This window comes from Daphnia magna, linkage group LG5 (genome assembly GCF_020631705.1).
Source record: "Daphnia magna isolate NIES linkage group LG5, ASM2063170v1.1, whole genome shotgun sequence".
Classification (NCBI taxonomy): Eukaryota; Metazoa; Arthropoda; class Branchiopoda; order Diplostraca; family Daphniidae; genus Daphnia; species Daphnia magna.
Window position 1 is genome coordinate 12458289 of NC_059186.1, and position 15644 is coordinate 12473932.

General features: G+C 41.8%; 2 protein-coding genes across 11 annotated transcripts; both read right to left on the reverse strand.

Annotated features, from left to right (window-relative positions):
• Positions 1–136: 136 nt before the first annotated feature.
• On the reverse strand, positions 137–6730 carry LOC116923723 (mucin-5AC). Its single transcript, XM_045173837.1, has 16 exons — positions 6227–6730; positions 6046–6109; positions 5728–5904; positions 5500–5627; positions 5289–5413; positions 5086–5222; positions 3475–5010; positions 3242–3357; positions 3054–3178; positions 2854–2990; positions 1963–2781; positions 1661–1819; positions 1463–1593; positions 1277–1398; positions 1057–1193; positions 137–993 (listed from the first exon to the last, which is right to left on the reverse strand). The coding sequence occupies exons 1-16, from the start codon at positions 6248–6250 to the stop codon at positions 431–433; spliced, it is 4500 nt and encodes a 1499-aa protein (XP_045029772.1). The 5' UTR covers positions 6251–6730; the 3' UTR covers positions 137–430.
• Positions 6731–7233: 503 nt separating this feature from the next.
• Positions 7234–13639, reverse strand: LOC123472404. 10 transcript variants are annotated; one of them, XM_045173856.1, is made up of 14 exons: positions 13485–13639; positions 12720–12895; positions 12289–12641; positions 12155–12200; positions 11989–12096; positions 10815–10916; positions 10029–10200; positions 9819–9948; positions 9674–9746; positions 9318–9581; positions 9072–9211; positions 8884–9005; positions 8678–8814; positions 7234–8618 (listed from the first exon to the last, which is right to left on the reverse strand). In XM_045173856.1, the coding sequence occupies exons 8-14, from the start codon at positions 9822–9824 to the stop codon at positions 7477–7479; spliced, it is 1884 nt and encodes a 627-aa protein (XP_045029791.1). In that variant the 5' UTR covers positions 9825–9948; positions 10029–10200; positions 10815–10916; positions 11989–12096; positions 12155–12200; positions 12289–12641; positions 12720–12895; positions 13485–13639; the 3' UTR covers positions 7234–7476. The 10 variants fall into 10 exon arrangements, with proteins under 10 accessions (XP_045029791.1, XP_045029789.1, XP_045029790.1 ...); XM_045173854.1 differs by having other exon boundaries at positions 9819–9959; XM_045173855.1 differs by having other exon boundaries at positions 10025–10200.
• Positions 13640–15644: the final 2005 nt, after the last annotated feature.

Here is a 15644-nt window from a genome sequence, read left to right on the forward strand (position 1 = left end):
TATCTGATCGCTAAATTATTTAAGAAACATTGCATTCTGTTATGAGCAGAAGGGTCTCATCTCTGGGTGCAAAAGCAACGGCCCTCTTCATAATGGCCTTGCTAGACGAAAAACAAAATAAGTAAGGAGCACTTTCTTGCATCCATTTGATTTATTCAATCATACTTTTTACGAATTCATTAGAAGTTAAAGAAAAGGCAAATCACCACATCTGAGGATGAACCGTATGTACACACAAAGGAAAAACTCTGCAGATTATCTGCGAAAACCACTACCGAATAAAGCCCATCACCAACATAATTTAGCAGTCGTTTGCCTTCCTATTGGATGATTTTTCATGATATTAGAAGACTTAGTTAACCCATGGAAACATATTATGCTTTTAAATCTTTGACTTACGCAAGACTTAACATATTTCCTCTTCGATAAGCTACTGTCGCCTTTTCTTTAGTGGGTTACTTATCTTTTTTGTTTCATTTAACAGTCTGGTAATATATGATAGAGCGTCATCAAAAATGTTATCCACAGGGATACTGGGCGTTTTGGAAACTTCCAGGCTGACATTATTGGATTCATCCTCTGACGGGATAGGTAAAGATTGCCTGGAACTTGGAGATTGCAGGATCAGCCAAAGATCTTCAAGATCGTCATGGGAAGCGTTCGCAAAGTGAACAGGATCAGTGCTGCTGATATTGGAATAAAACGACGACAGGGAAAGAATGGGATTGGGCGATTTTAGAGCAGTGTTCGGAGATGTCTCTTGACTTTGTTTTGCCAATGAAGGAGTACTAGAGATGTCTTCAGGATCGTTTTTGGCCTCTGGATAAGCATCCGAAAAGGATGATCCACTAGTGCTTGTAAAATAGACGTCTGGTAAGATCACGGTAGGAACACCAAGGTTTCGAGATTGACTCGCGAGCTGTTGCATCCAATCGTTGTAGGAATGAACGGCTTTACTTTTCGTCAAATCCGATTTTTCGGTAAGACATTCACCTGTTGGTTGCAATGAGATGAGATGTAACAATTGAAGCTCAACTTATTTGTATCTAAACTGACCTGATAGCGTAAACGACAGGCCCTCGGAATAGCCGTCATTGAGTCCTACATGTTTCAAGATAATACTGACATCCTCCGGTTGATTATGGTCAACGTACCACTGGAAGGCTGGAACAGTGTGGACACGCCCGCAAATTCTGTTAAGGTAAGAGCACAACGAATTCTCATTGCCGAAGAAAGAAGAGTTGAAAAAATTTAAAATGTATGTACTAATATTTACTTGGAGTCATTCATGAACGGAGCCACCCGGTAATATCCTCTCAGACATTCCGCATCATCAGCAAGTCGACTGCGTTCATCGATAGTCATAGTAATGACGCCACGACGACAATTTTTGCTCGCCTGAATTCACCATAATATCATTTCATAGCAATTAAACGAGGATGCGTTGGTTCAGTGGCAATACCTTGACATTCCAAGAACAGATAAGCGGAGTGATGCGATTAAAGGGAAACCACGTCGATTTCAAGGAGATGAATTCTTTGTGTGTTTTCGGATCAGACGTCAAAGGTACAACTATGTTCCCTTGGCACGTATCTACAGATCGTGGATTCAAAAGACGTTGGGTAAAAAATGTTAAAGTTTTGGCATTGAAATAATTTACCGACTCGGAGTTGACCACCGTTTAAAGTTGGCACGTAAGTTGACGAGCTGTCAGTGTGCCATTCGGTGTTATAAAATCCTATTGGCGGCTTCCCTACGTTCGGTTCTGATGACGGTGGTCTCATCGACGATTGTGCGTTGTTCGTCGTGTTTTTACTGCCTAAATATAGGGATGGGAAATGATCTGATCATTATTATATACTGCTCCATTACTCTGAGAAGTGAAATTTCAGACTCTCCCTCCTCTTAAGAGTTCACAATGATTGGTTTTTAAGTTTCAGAAAACGTATCAAGATGATCTACCTGACGAAGAATTGTTGGTTTGATTGGAGAAGGAAGACTTCAAAATAAGCCACGGGATGCTCGGCTTACTGGTAGAGGAAACTGGGCGCATTTTAGTCGGTGGAGATCGGGTGGTGGTAGTCGGTCGCACGGTGGTTAACGGGAACCTAGTAACGGGATACTGGGTAGCTGGTCGGCGAGTAACTACTGATGGAGGGACAGTTTGTTGACTGAAGACGGCCGGGTGTTTTGTAGTTGATTTAGGGCGGACAATGGGTCCCTGATTAGGATCGGGAGATTGCAAGATGAGCCATGGGATCTCGGTACTAGTGGTCGAAGTAACTGGTCTTTTGGTAATAGCAGTACTAGTCGTTGGCTGCGTAGTAGTTGTTGGCTGCGTCCTAGTTGTTGGCTGCGTAGTAGTTGTCGAACGGTGAGTGACTTGAGGAACCGTAGTTGATGGAAGTTGATGATAAGACGATGTCGTGGTTGAGGGACGAACAGTTGTGTAGAGCTGCTCGGGTTCCACAGTCGTTTCTGGGTTAAAAAACGTCCAAGGTTCACTGGTAATGGGATGTTGGACGGTTGTGGCCTCCGTCGTCACATCGCTGTAGTCTTCGTATTCGATCGAGTCCAACGAAGCACTTGTGTCATCAGTTTCGAATTCCTGCAAGGGCAACGTGATTGTGGAAGCAAATACGCCCGGCGCAACCACCCTGGGACCATCTCCTGTCAGAAAGTCCTCCGACAGTCGATTCATCCAACGATTATGCGACCAGAAATTTTCCACGTCGACATCCAGTTTCGTCGTTTTATCTGCTTTATTCGAAATACATTCGCCTACGAAACGATTTGAAATGCTAATAAACAACCATTTTATTTGGCCACTTCTGATCTGGTTTGCACACTCACCTTGAAGGCTAAATGAGAAACCTTCCGAACGACCGTCGTCCAGTCCGACGTTCTCCATAACAATGGTGACGTCTTCGGACTGCTGCTCTTCGACGTACCAGTGCAGGGGCGGAGCGATTCCAATACGACCGCAGATTCTTTTTGAATGGGAAAATGTACAGTCAGAAAAATTAAACGTCTCAATAACAATGTCAATGTACTTGGCTTGCATGAGGAATGGGAAGACGCTAAAATAGCCTTTGGTGCATCCTTTTACGTCGGCCAGTCGACTGCGTCCGTCAACCCTTAAAGTGATTCGTCCACGAATGCAATTGGTGGTTCTCACCTATCAGCATTTTCGATTAACTCATCGTCCTCATTAGTCAGAGCTTGAATTGAATGTTGATACCTTGACGGTCCACGTGCAGACTAGAGGAAAGTTGCGCCCAGCTGGGAACTGAGAAGACTCGTAGGACGATAGCCGATCAAAGGATAACGGAACATTGATGGTTCCACCACAGGTATCTGCATTAGCATGTTTGAAGTTAACTGGTGATTTTATGCCAAATAATTCTAATTTAATGCCGACTCTAAAAACGAATTTTAAAAACAAAGTGCTCGGCGTGTTAACTGTTAACTTACCATACTGATCCCAGCTCGGCGGTAGAATTCGAACTGGTGGACGACGTGTGAAGGGGTGGATTGCAGTTGATGAAAGATTATTAAATGCCGATGACTCTGGACATTTGGTTTGTGTGGCCGAAAAGTCTTGTGCAGCCGGACTGTTGATTGGTGATTTATTGGAGGGTGGACTTCTAGAAGTACTTACAGTTGGGCTCTTTGCTTGGTTCTTTGCTGGGTTCTTTGCTGGGTTCTTTGCTGGGTTCTTTGCTGGGTTCTTTGCTGGGTTCTTTGATGGGCTCTTTGCTGGGTTCTTTGATGGGTTCTTTGCTTGGTTCTTTGCTGGGTTCTTTGATGGGCTCTTTGATGGACCCGTAGCACTTTTGATAGAAGTTCTCGTATGAATCTTTGCAGGATTCGTCACCGGTTTCTTAGTTGGACTCTTGGTGGGGCTTTTCGTTGGGTTTCTAATAGAACTTGAGTAGGAAGTTCTTGTGGTGGTTTTCGTTGGGGTCTTTGCAACAGTTTTCGAAGGAGTTTTCGAAGGAGTTTTCGAAGGAGTTTTCGAAGGAGTCTTCGAAGGAGTCTTCGTAGGAGTCTTCGCAGTGGTTTTAGTGGGAGTTTTGGTGTAGGCACTCTTGGTAGTTGTTGGTAAACCAGCTGGATCAACTTTGGACAGCAATTGGTTGTGGTGGGGTGTTTTTAGAATGAGCCAGGGGATTTCACCCTTACCGCTCACTACCATCGGTGCAATTTTATTCACAGATGCATCAACTAGCTTTTGCGAGTATATCACGGATGAGGAGAACTCGTGCTCAGGTTGAGGAGACTTCAATATGAGCCACGGGATCTCGGAATGGTCGTTGGACGCTGGACTATTAGTCGGAGGATGTCTAACTGCTGGGCGGATCGTAGTCGAGGGAACACGCATTGCCGGAGTTTTGGGGGTAACTGGCGGACGACGGTTCATTGGCCGTTTCGTAACAGGGCTTTTGGTCATTGAATTTTTCGTAATTGGAGCACGAGTCGTTGGACGCTTTGACGTGGTAGCTGGACGTTTCTTCGTGGTAGCTGGACGCTTGGTTGTGGTAGTTGGCCGGGATAATTGAGCGGTTGGGCGTCTAGTGTGTGGGCGGATGGTTGTGGATGGAACACGAGTTGATGGATTGCGATTAGATGGCCGTTTCGTCACTGGAGTTGTCAAAGAAGTTGATTTAATATGCGACGGTGGGCGAGCAATCCTCGGCGTGGAGTTTGGTGAGGGTGTCGTTGGTGTTTCTGAAATTTGAGGGGCAGTCGATTTACGATTACGGTAGTAATCCATACTAAACCCCAGTGTAACATTTAAACTTGACAACGTTGTGGTTGCCAGAGTCTCAGATGGACCATCTTTCAATTCACGAGTATCCGACAAGGTTTCGTTGCTATTCGATTCGTCGCCTGATAAGACTACGGTGGGCACACCGTAATCCTCAGGATCCTTTACCAGCCAATAACTATTGGAATTCAACCTGGATCCGTCAATGGTCACGTTCACTTCGTTAGGCAGACACTCGCCTATTTTGATTTTAGAAAAACAAAGGGCAGCTTTTAGTGGTGCTGACATTTTCGAGCATCACCTTGCCATCTCACCTGTTAATGTAAACGACAGCCCTTCAGAATCCCCATCGTTGAGGCCGATATGCTTCAAATTAATGGTGACATTTTCAGTTTGTTGGTCGTCAACGTGCCATTGGAAAGGCGGAACAGTTCCAATACGTCCACAAATTCTTTGATTTAAATCCATTCCCGTCAATAAAAAAATTTCAATATATACTAGTCATTCAAGTACATACTTGGCTTCTTTCATAAACGGAGACACTCGATAATATCCATTGAGACATCCCTCTTCATCCGACAACCGGCTCAGTTCGTCTACTGTCATCGTGACTAGGCCGCGATTGCAATTTGTATTGCTCACCTTTGATATTTATCGGTGGAAAAAAGCCGATGATGTCGGTGTGATTCAAAACAACAAATAAAGAACATTGGTGGTTTTGTACATACCTCAACCTTCCAGGAACAAACTAAAGGGTGGGTGCGTCCAGACGGGAAATCGGTTGATTTGTAGGTTTGTTCAATCAAGATGTTTCGATCATTGGACAAGGGAACAAGGATGTTGCCTCCACATGCATCTATTCGAATAATTCGGATCGAAATTTACTTGTAGATTTACCTTCCCCGCGTAGCTATTGAGAATGATGTCATTAATTTATGGAAAACAAGGAAACCTACCGTATTGATTCCAACTGACTGGGCGCGGACTTTTAATTGGGCGGACGCGAACTGGACGGAAGCGAATTTGCCGATTGTGGTAAGTATTCGGGTACGAATTTCCCTCATATTTTCCAATTGACAACTTAAACTCTGGCGGATCCGTTGTATTGTGCACTCGGCTTCCTATGGCAATACCTAGATGAATTCGATTGGTTACATTGGACGTCTGGACATTTACAGAACTTTCAACTACACTCTGCATCGGCATGTCGTCCGATTATATGTGCCTTAACAAAATAGATGGATTCACGCTTTAGAAATGCAAATGAACGATACCTGCCGAGGCGAAAGAAATGACGGCGTACAAGCTGAGCAAGACGAAGAAAGGATGACGCACTGCCTAATTCAAAGAACAAATGTATTACGACAATAATCAAAGAGTTTCATTCGTTTCGTGGACCTTTCCATCCGGACAGGTCCACAAATAAACGATCATTCAAATGAAATTCAGCCTTACCTTTTCAATTGCGAGTGAAACCATATTGGACGTTCATGAAATTTCCAAATAAACTAATGTCAGCACTCTCTCCACTTTCAGTGAATACGAAGAGCTGGTCAATGAATTGCTTCGGAGGCTGTTGGATGAAGACTGGACAATTACGGAAACGAGTCATTGGCTTTTTTCTTCTTGTCGTTTTCCCAGATTTAAAAAGTCGCAAGCCAAACTACACGGACGGCAGTATAAACTTGGTTCCCTTGTGCCTTTCCGTTCTCACGTATTAGCGCGCTGCGCCCAACGTAACACCGGTAAAAATAAAAGTAAAAAGTGAGATTATGTCTTCCGACCCGCTCCCTTCTCCCATCCCAAAGATTTTTATGGTCAAGGCAGTCATTCAACCGAATACTTTCTCCATCACATACCGCCAATAAATAGAATTACGGTACTGTAATACTGTTCAGATAACGTTTTCCGAACATTCCTGTAAAAGAAAAAAAAAAGGTAAGTGATTTTGTTAACAATTCAGATGCTCGTTATAAACCCGAATTAGCGTGAACATCATCGGGCACTGCTAGTGAGCAATGTTTCTCTAACTTTAATATTTCCATCAACGACATATTCCAATAAGTGAAATTCGAATTTCTCAAAGTGTATCGAAAAACAACGGAATAAGAAAATCTGACGCGTTGCCAACGGTAGATGCGTATGTGTGTTCAATGACGCGTAATCCATCTGGTTTATACCTAGATGGTGTGCGTGCGCGTGTGCGTGCGGATGTTGTAGGGTTTTATGAGAGACCAAATCGAAGAGAATCCCGCAATATTGATCCAAAACTGTATATAAAATCATTAAAAGAAAAAAGTACAATTCAGTTATGTGAAACGTTTAGCGGTGGACTCGGAAACTGATACCTTTCAACTGAAAATCCGATGCCTCTGTTATTGTAGACGTAACTTCATGTCCAATCGGTTAACGTGCAGTAAAATATAAGAAAGCAGCACTGCGTTGTAGTAGTGACAATTTCGTTAGATTAAATTCTCGTTTTATTTCACAATTTCTCGTGATGCCAGACAACCATCTTCGGTATCAAATTGGCAGAAACATATTTTCGAAATGTTGAGTGTTGAATTTAAAAAAAAATGCAACAAATGATAACAGTAACGTCTTTCAATAATACGGAACGACATACCCATATAGATGATATAAAATATTTGGATTTGCTTAAAAATAATTTGTAATTTTTCTTTCGTGAATATGCTTATTAAGTATTATGCAATTGAGGGATAATCACTCAAACCTTTGAATACTACCAGATTTGGACTTTTTCTTAGAGGTTTTTTCGGCAGTGATTTTTGTAATAGTGGATTATCTAAGAGCGTAGTAATGTACGATAGAGCATCATCGACCACGTCGTCAATAGGAAGGTCGGGTACCTCTTGATTTTCTACAATCAATTCATTGGAACCTCCGTCGTCATTTTCAGAATCAATTTCCGACAAGGACGGCTGATTCGAGTAGGGCGAATCAAGATAAGTCACCGCAGACGCAACAGGGAGTTTCACATTTGTACTGTCCTCAGGCAGACTGACGGAAGGCTGCGGGTCAGGTTTGTAAGCCGAGATGGACTGGTTGCGGCGGTTATATTTCAGGATCGTGATGGACGATTGTGTTGTCGCAACTGCGGCCAAAGGAGCTTTGGTGGTGCTGGTTGAAAGGGGAGGTATTATCGGTAGCGAGGATTGGTTTTTGAGTGTTTGCCATGGAGTTTCTAAATCAAAAGTGGAATCGACGGGTTTCTTGGTAGGTTTTGCACTCGTGCTCGGCGGGAAGATCGTGGTGGACGTGAATTGGACGCGATTAGGGAACTTGACGCTGAGTATAGGATGAGGTTTAGGTTCACTCAAAAAAGACGTTGGGACGGTAGGTTTCGAAACATTTATGCTCGTGGAAGAGGTTGAGGGAAATGGTCGGGTCGTTGGTTTTAACGGTTTGAGGACATCCCATGGAGTCTCAAGATCAAAATCAGGAATTGGGCGTTTCGTAGTTGTTGTCGTAGGAGTTGTCGTGGGAGTGGTCTTAGTAGTCTGTTCGGTGGTGGTTGTAGTCGACGTCGTGGCAGTAGTTGTCGTTGTCTGGTTCCGCTCTTTGTCTTTCTGAATGAGCATCAACATCTCGGCATCGTTACCCGTGTCGACCGGCGGAAATTTTGCGGGATCATTTGCAACATGCGGGATATTTGCTGGAACGGGATTGTTATCCGTGCCGGCAACGACACCCGGAATGACCACCGTTGGAACACCGGAAACAGCAGAGTCCGATAAAAGACGGTACATCCATCGGCTATTCGATCCTGCGTTTTCCTTGTTGACATCGAATTTTTTTATGCCAATTTCAATCGGAAGACATTCGCCTGAAATGAATCGGACCGTCACTTGGATTTCAAATTCGATGGCATTCAAAACTACACACCTGACAAGGTAAAAGAGAATCCCTCAGAGAAGCCATCATTCAGGCCGATATTTTTCATGGTGATGGTGACAGTTTCCGACTTTTGATCTTCTACATACCAATAATACGGTTGAATGTAGTTGACGCGCCCACAAATCCTAAATGTTCAATGAAAAAGGTGACACACGTCAGGTGAACAACGTTCAATAAAATGCGTTCGTTCATACTTGGCCTCTTTCATAAAAGGAGAGACGCGAATGTATCCTTTGGCGCAACCTTCTTCATCTGGCAATCGACTGCGGCCGTCAACTCTCATTGTGATTCTAGCACGACTGCAGTTTTTACTCACCTGATTAAATGACCAAACTTTAGACCCGAAACTCGAGGTAGTAGAACAAAATCAAGTTCGCCATACCTGCACATTCCAATTGCAAACCAATGGGTAGGTGCGTCCGGCAGGAAAATCAGTCGATTTGTAAGTAGGTCTGAGGGCTTGCTCCGCCAAGATTTTGCGATTATAAGTCAACGGGACTACTATGTTGCTCCCGCACGTATCTGCGATGAAAAAAGTACGTGATTCAGTCAAACTAAAAATTCCAGATTTCCTTTTAAAGATTCTAGATTAGATATGCACGTTCCGAATGAAATAGTGGAGCCCTACCATATTGGTACGTTCCTCTTTTGGGTGGGGCAATCGGAATGGACGAGCCACCGATGTATGCCGATGACGAAAGAGTGTGCGTATGCGACAGAACAGCTTCCGTGTTGTAATAAGGTTTGTAGTCGTCCGCAGTACTGAAATAGCCCACGTAGTCGACTACATTTCCCAGGCTGGTGCTTTGAGTTCTGTTCGCATTATTGGGTTTCGCGTTGGCAAAGAACGACGCGATGGGATTCGTGATACGCGAATGCATTTTGAAGACCCCTACAAGAATAATAACAACAACGTAAATCATTCACGGTCTTCAATCATCGCCACATTTCGATGGTTCATACGTTTCAAAGTTAAAATCGTACCTGCCGAAGTGATGGTTATGACAACACAGAGGCCGAATAAAAGGATGAGAAACGATCGACGCATTTCGACCACCTGGAACAAAAGAGGAATAGGTTAGGATAACACAACTGCCAATCACGACTGAATACGTAAGTGCACAATGACCAGCATCCAAAGACTTCGAGAAAGCTGGACTTCTTGGGGAGTAGCTAAGAATCTAGCCGACAGCTTGTAGATTCACTAGCCGATGTGCAAATCTCACTTCTAGATATCAGTGATTCAAATTCGTCGGAGGCTGAAACAATACTGGGCGCAGATGAGACAATGCCATCGCTTTTTTTCCTACTATTTTCTTCATTGCTAACGATTACCTACCACGTCCCGGCTTTCTCCAATCAAGTTTTTTTGTTTTGTTCGTCCTGTATCTCTCTGGTTTCCCCTTCCCTATTTTTTTCACTGTATAGGCGTAAAGGAAAGCACCCCGATATTAAATAGGACGTCATCAATTCTCGTGTCCATTTTTCCGGATGGGAGGATGCTCTCTTATCTGCAAATAGAAAGGCCATTTTTAGAGTATATTTTTTTTTTTGTGAAATTCAAATGATTCCCTCTTTGTAACGGACAGCCAAAAATATTACTAGAGTGCAGAAAATCGTTTGTAAATTTCCTCGGTGTTAAAAAGAAACGTCAATTTTAATTATTGATCAAAATGCAAAATGAACAGGCCAGAAATGGAATGCCATGTAGAGGGCCTCCATTGCATAGGGATGGCCTACATTCAGGGGTTCTATTACCTTACGAAAGTCACCTAACTCCCATACTAAGTGAAAGAGCTGAGAACGTTTTCCATTTAACGTATTAGTAAAAACTTCTATTTTTGTCCTTATTTTAATTAGCCTACTAATAGAGGACTGCCTCTGTGCGGTAATGGCCACAATCGATGTAAGGGCAGCAACTAGATTCCTGCTCTCGGCACAGTCCTCTTTTTTCAAACCCTCTTGCATCTGTCCCTTGGTTTATTACCTGGCCATTGTTTACTCTAGTTTTGAGCTCGACATCCTCAGACAGTACGAGAGATATTGCACTGAAAGGAACTTTTTTTTTTTTTCGTGTTAATTTGAGCTTAATAAACACCTAATTAGCTAAAGATGTCAGACTTACCTTGTGGATTGCTTCAGCGACTGACAGTAGCCACGGATCAAACTCGATTCCCAGTTTAATCTTGATGGAGTAGTCGTTTATAAAAGTATCGGCCATTACCTTCTAAATGCAAAAACAAACGAAAAATAAATATTCATTAAACTGAATTTACCTGATTGAAAGAAATTTGCTTCATTTTTAAGGAATTTCTTGAACAATTAACAAGCCTAGTTCACACAAGTAAAACGGATTAATTCTTAGCTTTAAAAACATTTTAAACCTGTAGGAAGCTTCTTTTTAGTGTGTCTAATTCTTCTTCTTAAATCTTAAAGCACCTTGCTAGAATGATTTTTTTTTTTTTTCAATTTAAACGTAGCTCCTTCGTGGAACCAATTTATGCATTAAAACAGGATAACTAACGATTCGTTTCAACGCATAAACCTTCAGCACTGGTGCGAACTAGGCTTAGACTGCTATAGTGTTTTGACAAATCAGTACCAGTATCAAGGAAGGGAACCTAATCATGAAACCAGTGGGCGCAGTAATAAGGTACTAGCAGCTGGCGAGAGCCGAGAGAAGGGGGTACATGGAATTTTTTCTCACTGTTGTTCTCCGACCGAGGTAAATGAAATCTTATACATGAAAATATAACAATAAAAGAAGAAATAGATGCAACGGGGCAGTAAAAATCAGTAGATGGGACGACCTGGACGAATCCTGAATTTAACACGGTAGCCAAATCTTTGATACGAAAAGTGACACAAAAAAGAAATACCCAGTTCGATGTTCAAAAGTAAGAGCGATGATGGAGAGTAAAATATTATTAGACTGACAATGAACAGAGGACGCAAGATAAATTTAATCTAGCCGTAGAGTAGAAATTAAAATTCCGAAAGCTAAAATTCAAGAAGAATAAGCACAAAACATCTAAGAATGTCGATGTCAGCTTTCATAACATTTTTAAAAGGCCGAAATAAACATTCCAACGTTAACTTTTGTAGAAAATATTCGTTTCCTTATAATGCTAGAAATTCAACCAAGGCCAACGACAATAACCGAAACATAACGAACCAGATGCTTAGCCTCTTTGCGCAAGGTCCAACCTAATTCGACATAATCTCAATTTCCATGCGTTAACATCCAGCTTATACGTAATATCATTACAAAAATAATCATGACAAGGAGCACGTCTTACCCAAGAATGTTGTTCAGTCATGGTATCTGTTGTAAAATCCACGTTGTTGTATTTGGCATTACTTTGGTCGGTATGAAGACTTCGACGTACGAGTGGCCAGTTGTATCACTTAACAATAAAATAAGGTACAATCCACTTTCAAAGTATTAACAAATTGCCAAATTACCTCGTCCTCATGAGGCCAAAATCGGTGGTTGTATAAAACTGAAAACCTGTAAAGGGGGCAGAAGGGTAATGAATTTCTCTAATACGGCTTTAAATAGCCTTAAGCAACTAATTCCAATAAATCTCAATACCTACCTTATCTACAAGTCGCACACAATGATTGTTTTACGTCTGGCCCTGACCAAATGTGAGGCTTGGTGTCCAATATTATAGCTAACACACAAAAAATGTTTTGATTATACTGACATGCTGAACCCTTCCGACTCCATTTTAAAATCCATTCACAGCTCATTCTGGAACAACCACTTTTCACTATTTTTAATCGACTGCGAACCCGCCTAATGATTGCATTCCATCTTAAAATGTTATACTCCTGGACTAGAATGTAAACGTTGTTTATTTGAGCCATCGTGGAATCGTTTTTACAGCGGCCGTTCAACTCTACTTGTCCCAAATCAGTCTTCTAATCATATTTCTTTGTTACTGATCTTGAAACAATTCAGAAAAGCATAAAGAAAACTAAATTTTCATATTTAACTCAGTTTCTCGTGAAGCTAATTTTTTACCTTTGAGATTGTATTGAAATACCTCTTGCTCTGTATACAGGAACAGGTGGCATTTCATGAGAAATTTGACAACTGTGAAGAGCCTGGGTCAACTCAGCAGCATTTGACCCTACAGAGGTGCATGTACTAGCTGGGTTCTATACAAAATCAGCCCAGTGAACGGCAGTGAGTCCAACCTGAAACCATCAAGAGCATTATTTGTTATTTTTTGGTGTTAATCAGTTTATAGAACAAGAGTGAATAAATGTTTCAATGCAATGCACATCATGTACCGTTTACTGAACATAAGCTCAACACGTAAAGATTAGATCCAACCTTGGCCACCGTTCTAGTACAGGTATTACTTCTATCCACAGAAACTTAATCTTAAAGAATAATTAGGTATTGCCCAACACAAAGCTTACACAATTTTCAATTCATTTTCCTGGTTTTTTTCTACCACTGTTAATCGTGTTATCAGTTTACGAGACTTTCCATTACCCTGAATGATGTAACAGCAAGCATCATTCTATTAAATTAACAAATGCTGAAGTTGCAACTATTTGAATTTCCATGAAATCCCTATGTGAAATGGCAATGAGCCAAGATAACCAATATGGCTTAATAACTTGGCATTTTGATGAAAGTAAAGAAAAACCTCTCTATATGATGGGCTTTAAGCACATTTCCAAATCACAACCACATGATCAACCAACGATAAATGCTGGTGAGTTGTATCAGTTAATAATATTTCACTTTGGAGAGCAAAGAAAAAGAAACCCATACCTTACTTGACGAAATTTAATTAAATTGCTACATGGGGCTGAAGGACTTATGTCTGTAATTCCTGCCTAGACCTGCTCTCGACGACAAATGTAATCGCAGGCTCGCGGTATTTCTTTTCTCACCCCTTTGCCAATTGTCATGTGTAATCCTCGTATCTTATTGGCCAAAATTGAGAAGTCGACCATCATTGTTTCTTAATAGGAGGATGAGAAACGGGTTCGGCAACCTCCACCAATTTCAGGAGAAATGCAATTTTTGGCGCCAAAGTCTTTAGGCTACTTTGTTGATTTTTTCTTCTTTGTCACTTGAGTTTCCCAATTCCCAGCACAACGAAGAATGGTCATGATAGGAAAAATTTAGTTTTATTCAAGCATGGTATTATACAAAGTGAAAATACATAATAAGCCAACTTAATAACAGGATTACAAGTTGATTGCAAACGTCCAACTAAACATTATAAATTATTAATCAACAGGAACTTTCTTGGCTATTTTCTGTAGGTAAAATAGTATTATTGCTTTGGTAATGGTTTACGTGCCTTTAGTGGCTTCTCCAAGAGCGTTGTAATATACGAAATTGCATCGTCCAGATCTTCGTCAACAGGGACGTTTGGTGCTTGTAACATTTGTGCACCATCATTATTGTAATAGTCTGGGTCATCTTCTGGTAACAGCGACTGCTGCTGGGCAATAGTTGACGTTTGAGTAGAAGTGACGGCCGCTGGAGTGGTTTCGGCATAACTAGTTGTTAAGACAATCGGCAGATTTGTAGGATTGTTGAGATTAAATGTTGGTGTCCATAATAATTGGTCTGGAGATATTGGTTGTATGGGTGGCTCGGAACCATGATGCAAAGGATGAGCAATATACAACGAATCAGTCGACTCCTCTTCGGTGTTTGTTTCTGGCGAAGGAGTGTTGGCCAAACTGAAACCCGGTATTACCACAGTGGGAAAACCGTAAGTTGCAGAGTCTCTGTACAGCTGTTGCAGCCAACTGCTATAGGATTTCAAGGCTTTGCCTCTGGTCATGTCAAAATCTTTGGGAAGACATTCACCTGAATGTGTTTCCACAAACAAGGTTAGGCCAAAACCGAAATCATTCAGTCTTATTCTAGCTGACCTTTAAGACTGAAACCCAATCCTTCAGAATATCCGTCGTTAAGTCCGTTGTGTTTCAAGCTAATGGTAACATCCTCTGGTTCTTGATCGTCCACGTACCACTGGAATGGTGGGACGGTGTCGACGCGGCCACAAATTCTTTCACCCCAAAACATAACATTTGATCTAAAACTGTATTTTACCATTGATGAAGGTTATCATACTTGGTTTGTTTCATGAAAGGTGAAACCCGATAGAATCCCTCGGAACATTCCTTCTCATCTGACAGCCGACTGAGTTCGTCAATTTTCATCGTAACTAATCCTCGACGGCAGTTTGTCCTCACCTGTGGTTCAAAACAGCAGCATGAAGGACATGTGGACAAGTCAAGGTGATTGTTATTGTATATTGTAGTTACCTTAACATTCCACGAACTGGTGACGGGGTTGGATCGCCCGTATGGAAAGTTGGGTGAATTGACGATTAACTTTTTATTGTAATCTGGATTCGAAGATATAGGGACGACGATCGTGCCTTTGAAGGAATCTATCACAATTTTGATTGATTCAAATTTAAAAAAATTAACCAGTTTCCTTTCAATAGAAAATGACCCCAATAGGCAGGGCATTTGATCTTTTCTTACTGATTTTGTTTTGACTATATTGATTGGCGATCCCATTAGCTGAACTGGTGTAGGACGATTCAACAACTTCTCCGTCGACGGTGGAGGTGTACGAGTTGTGCGAATAGGTAGTAGTGCCTAGGCCGTTGGAGGTCTGCGATGAATGCGATGAGCTGGTAACGCTAACTATTTCCTTGTTGCTTGGATTGTTCTCTTCCAAAGGTTCCGATGTTTCACGTGGCTCTGGAGACTTCGTGTACCCGACATTTCCAATGATTCGGTTAGTGGCTTTTTCAATTTTGCTACTTCCTGCTTTCAAACCACGCCAAAATGACGTTATGGGATTCGGTATCCGCTGGATTCGTTCCTTTAGTCCTGTGAGGAGGGATGCAAGCACAATGTCACCTTTATATGGGCGTTGCACTTTTAATTCGAGAAT

Bases quoted from the DNA above. Each gene is read 5' to 3' on its own strand.
- LOC116923723 (XM_045173837.1), bottom strand. From the start codon at position 6,250: ATGGTTTCACTCGCAATTGAAAAG. The intron at 5,414-5,499 runs GTATGTACAAAA...TAAATATCAAAG, and splicing joins TTTGTTCCTGGAAGGTTGAG to GTGAGCAATACAAATTGCAA. The intron at 5,223-5,288 runs GTATGTACTTGA...TTTAAATCAAAG, and splicing joins CCGTTTATGAAAGAAGCCAA to AATTTGTGGACGTATTGGAA.
- LOC123472404 (XM_045173851.1), bottom strand. From the start codon at position 11,318: ATGATTAGGTTCCCTTCCTTGATACTG. The intron at 9,006-9,071 runs GTATGGCGAACT...TCATTTAATCAG, and splicing joins TTTGCAATTGGAATGTGCAG to GTGAGTAAAAACTGCAGTCG. The intron at 8,815-8,883 runs GTATGAACGAAC...TTGAACATTTAG, and splicing joins CCTTTTATGAAAGAGGCCAA to GATTTGTGGGCGCGTCAACT.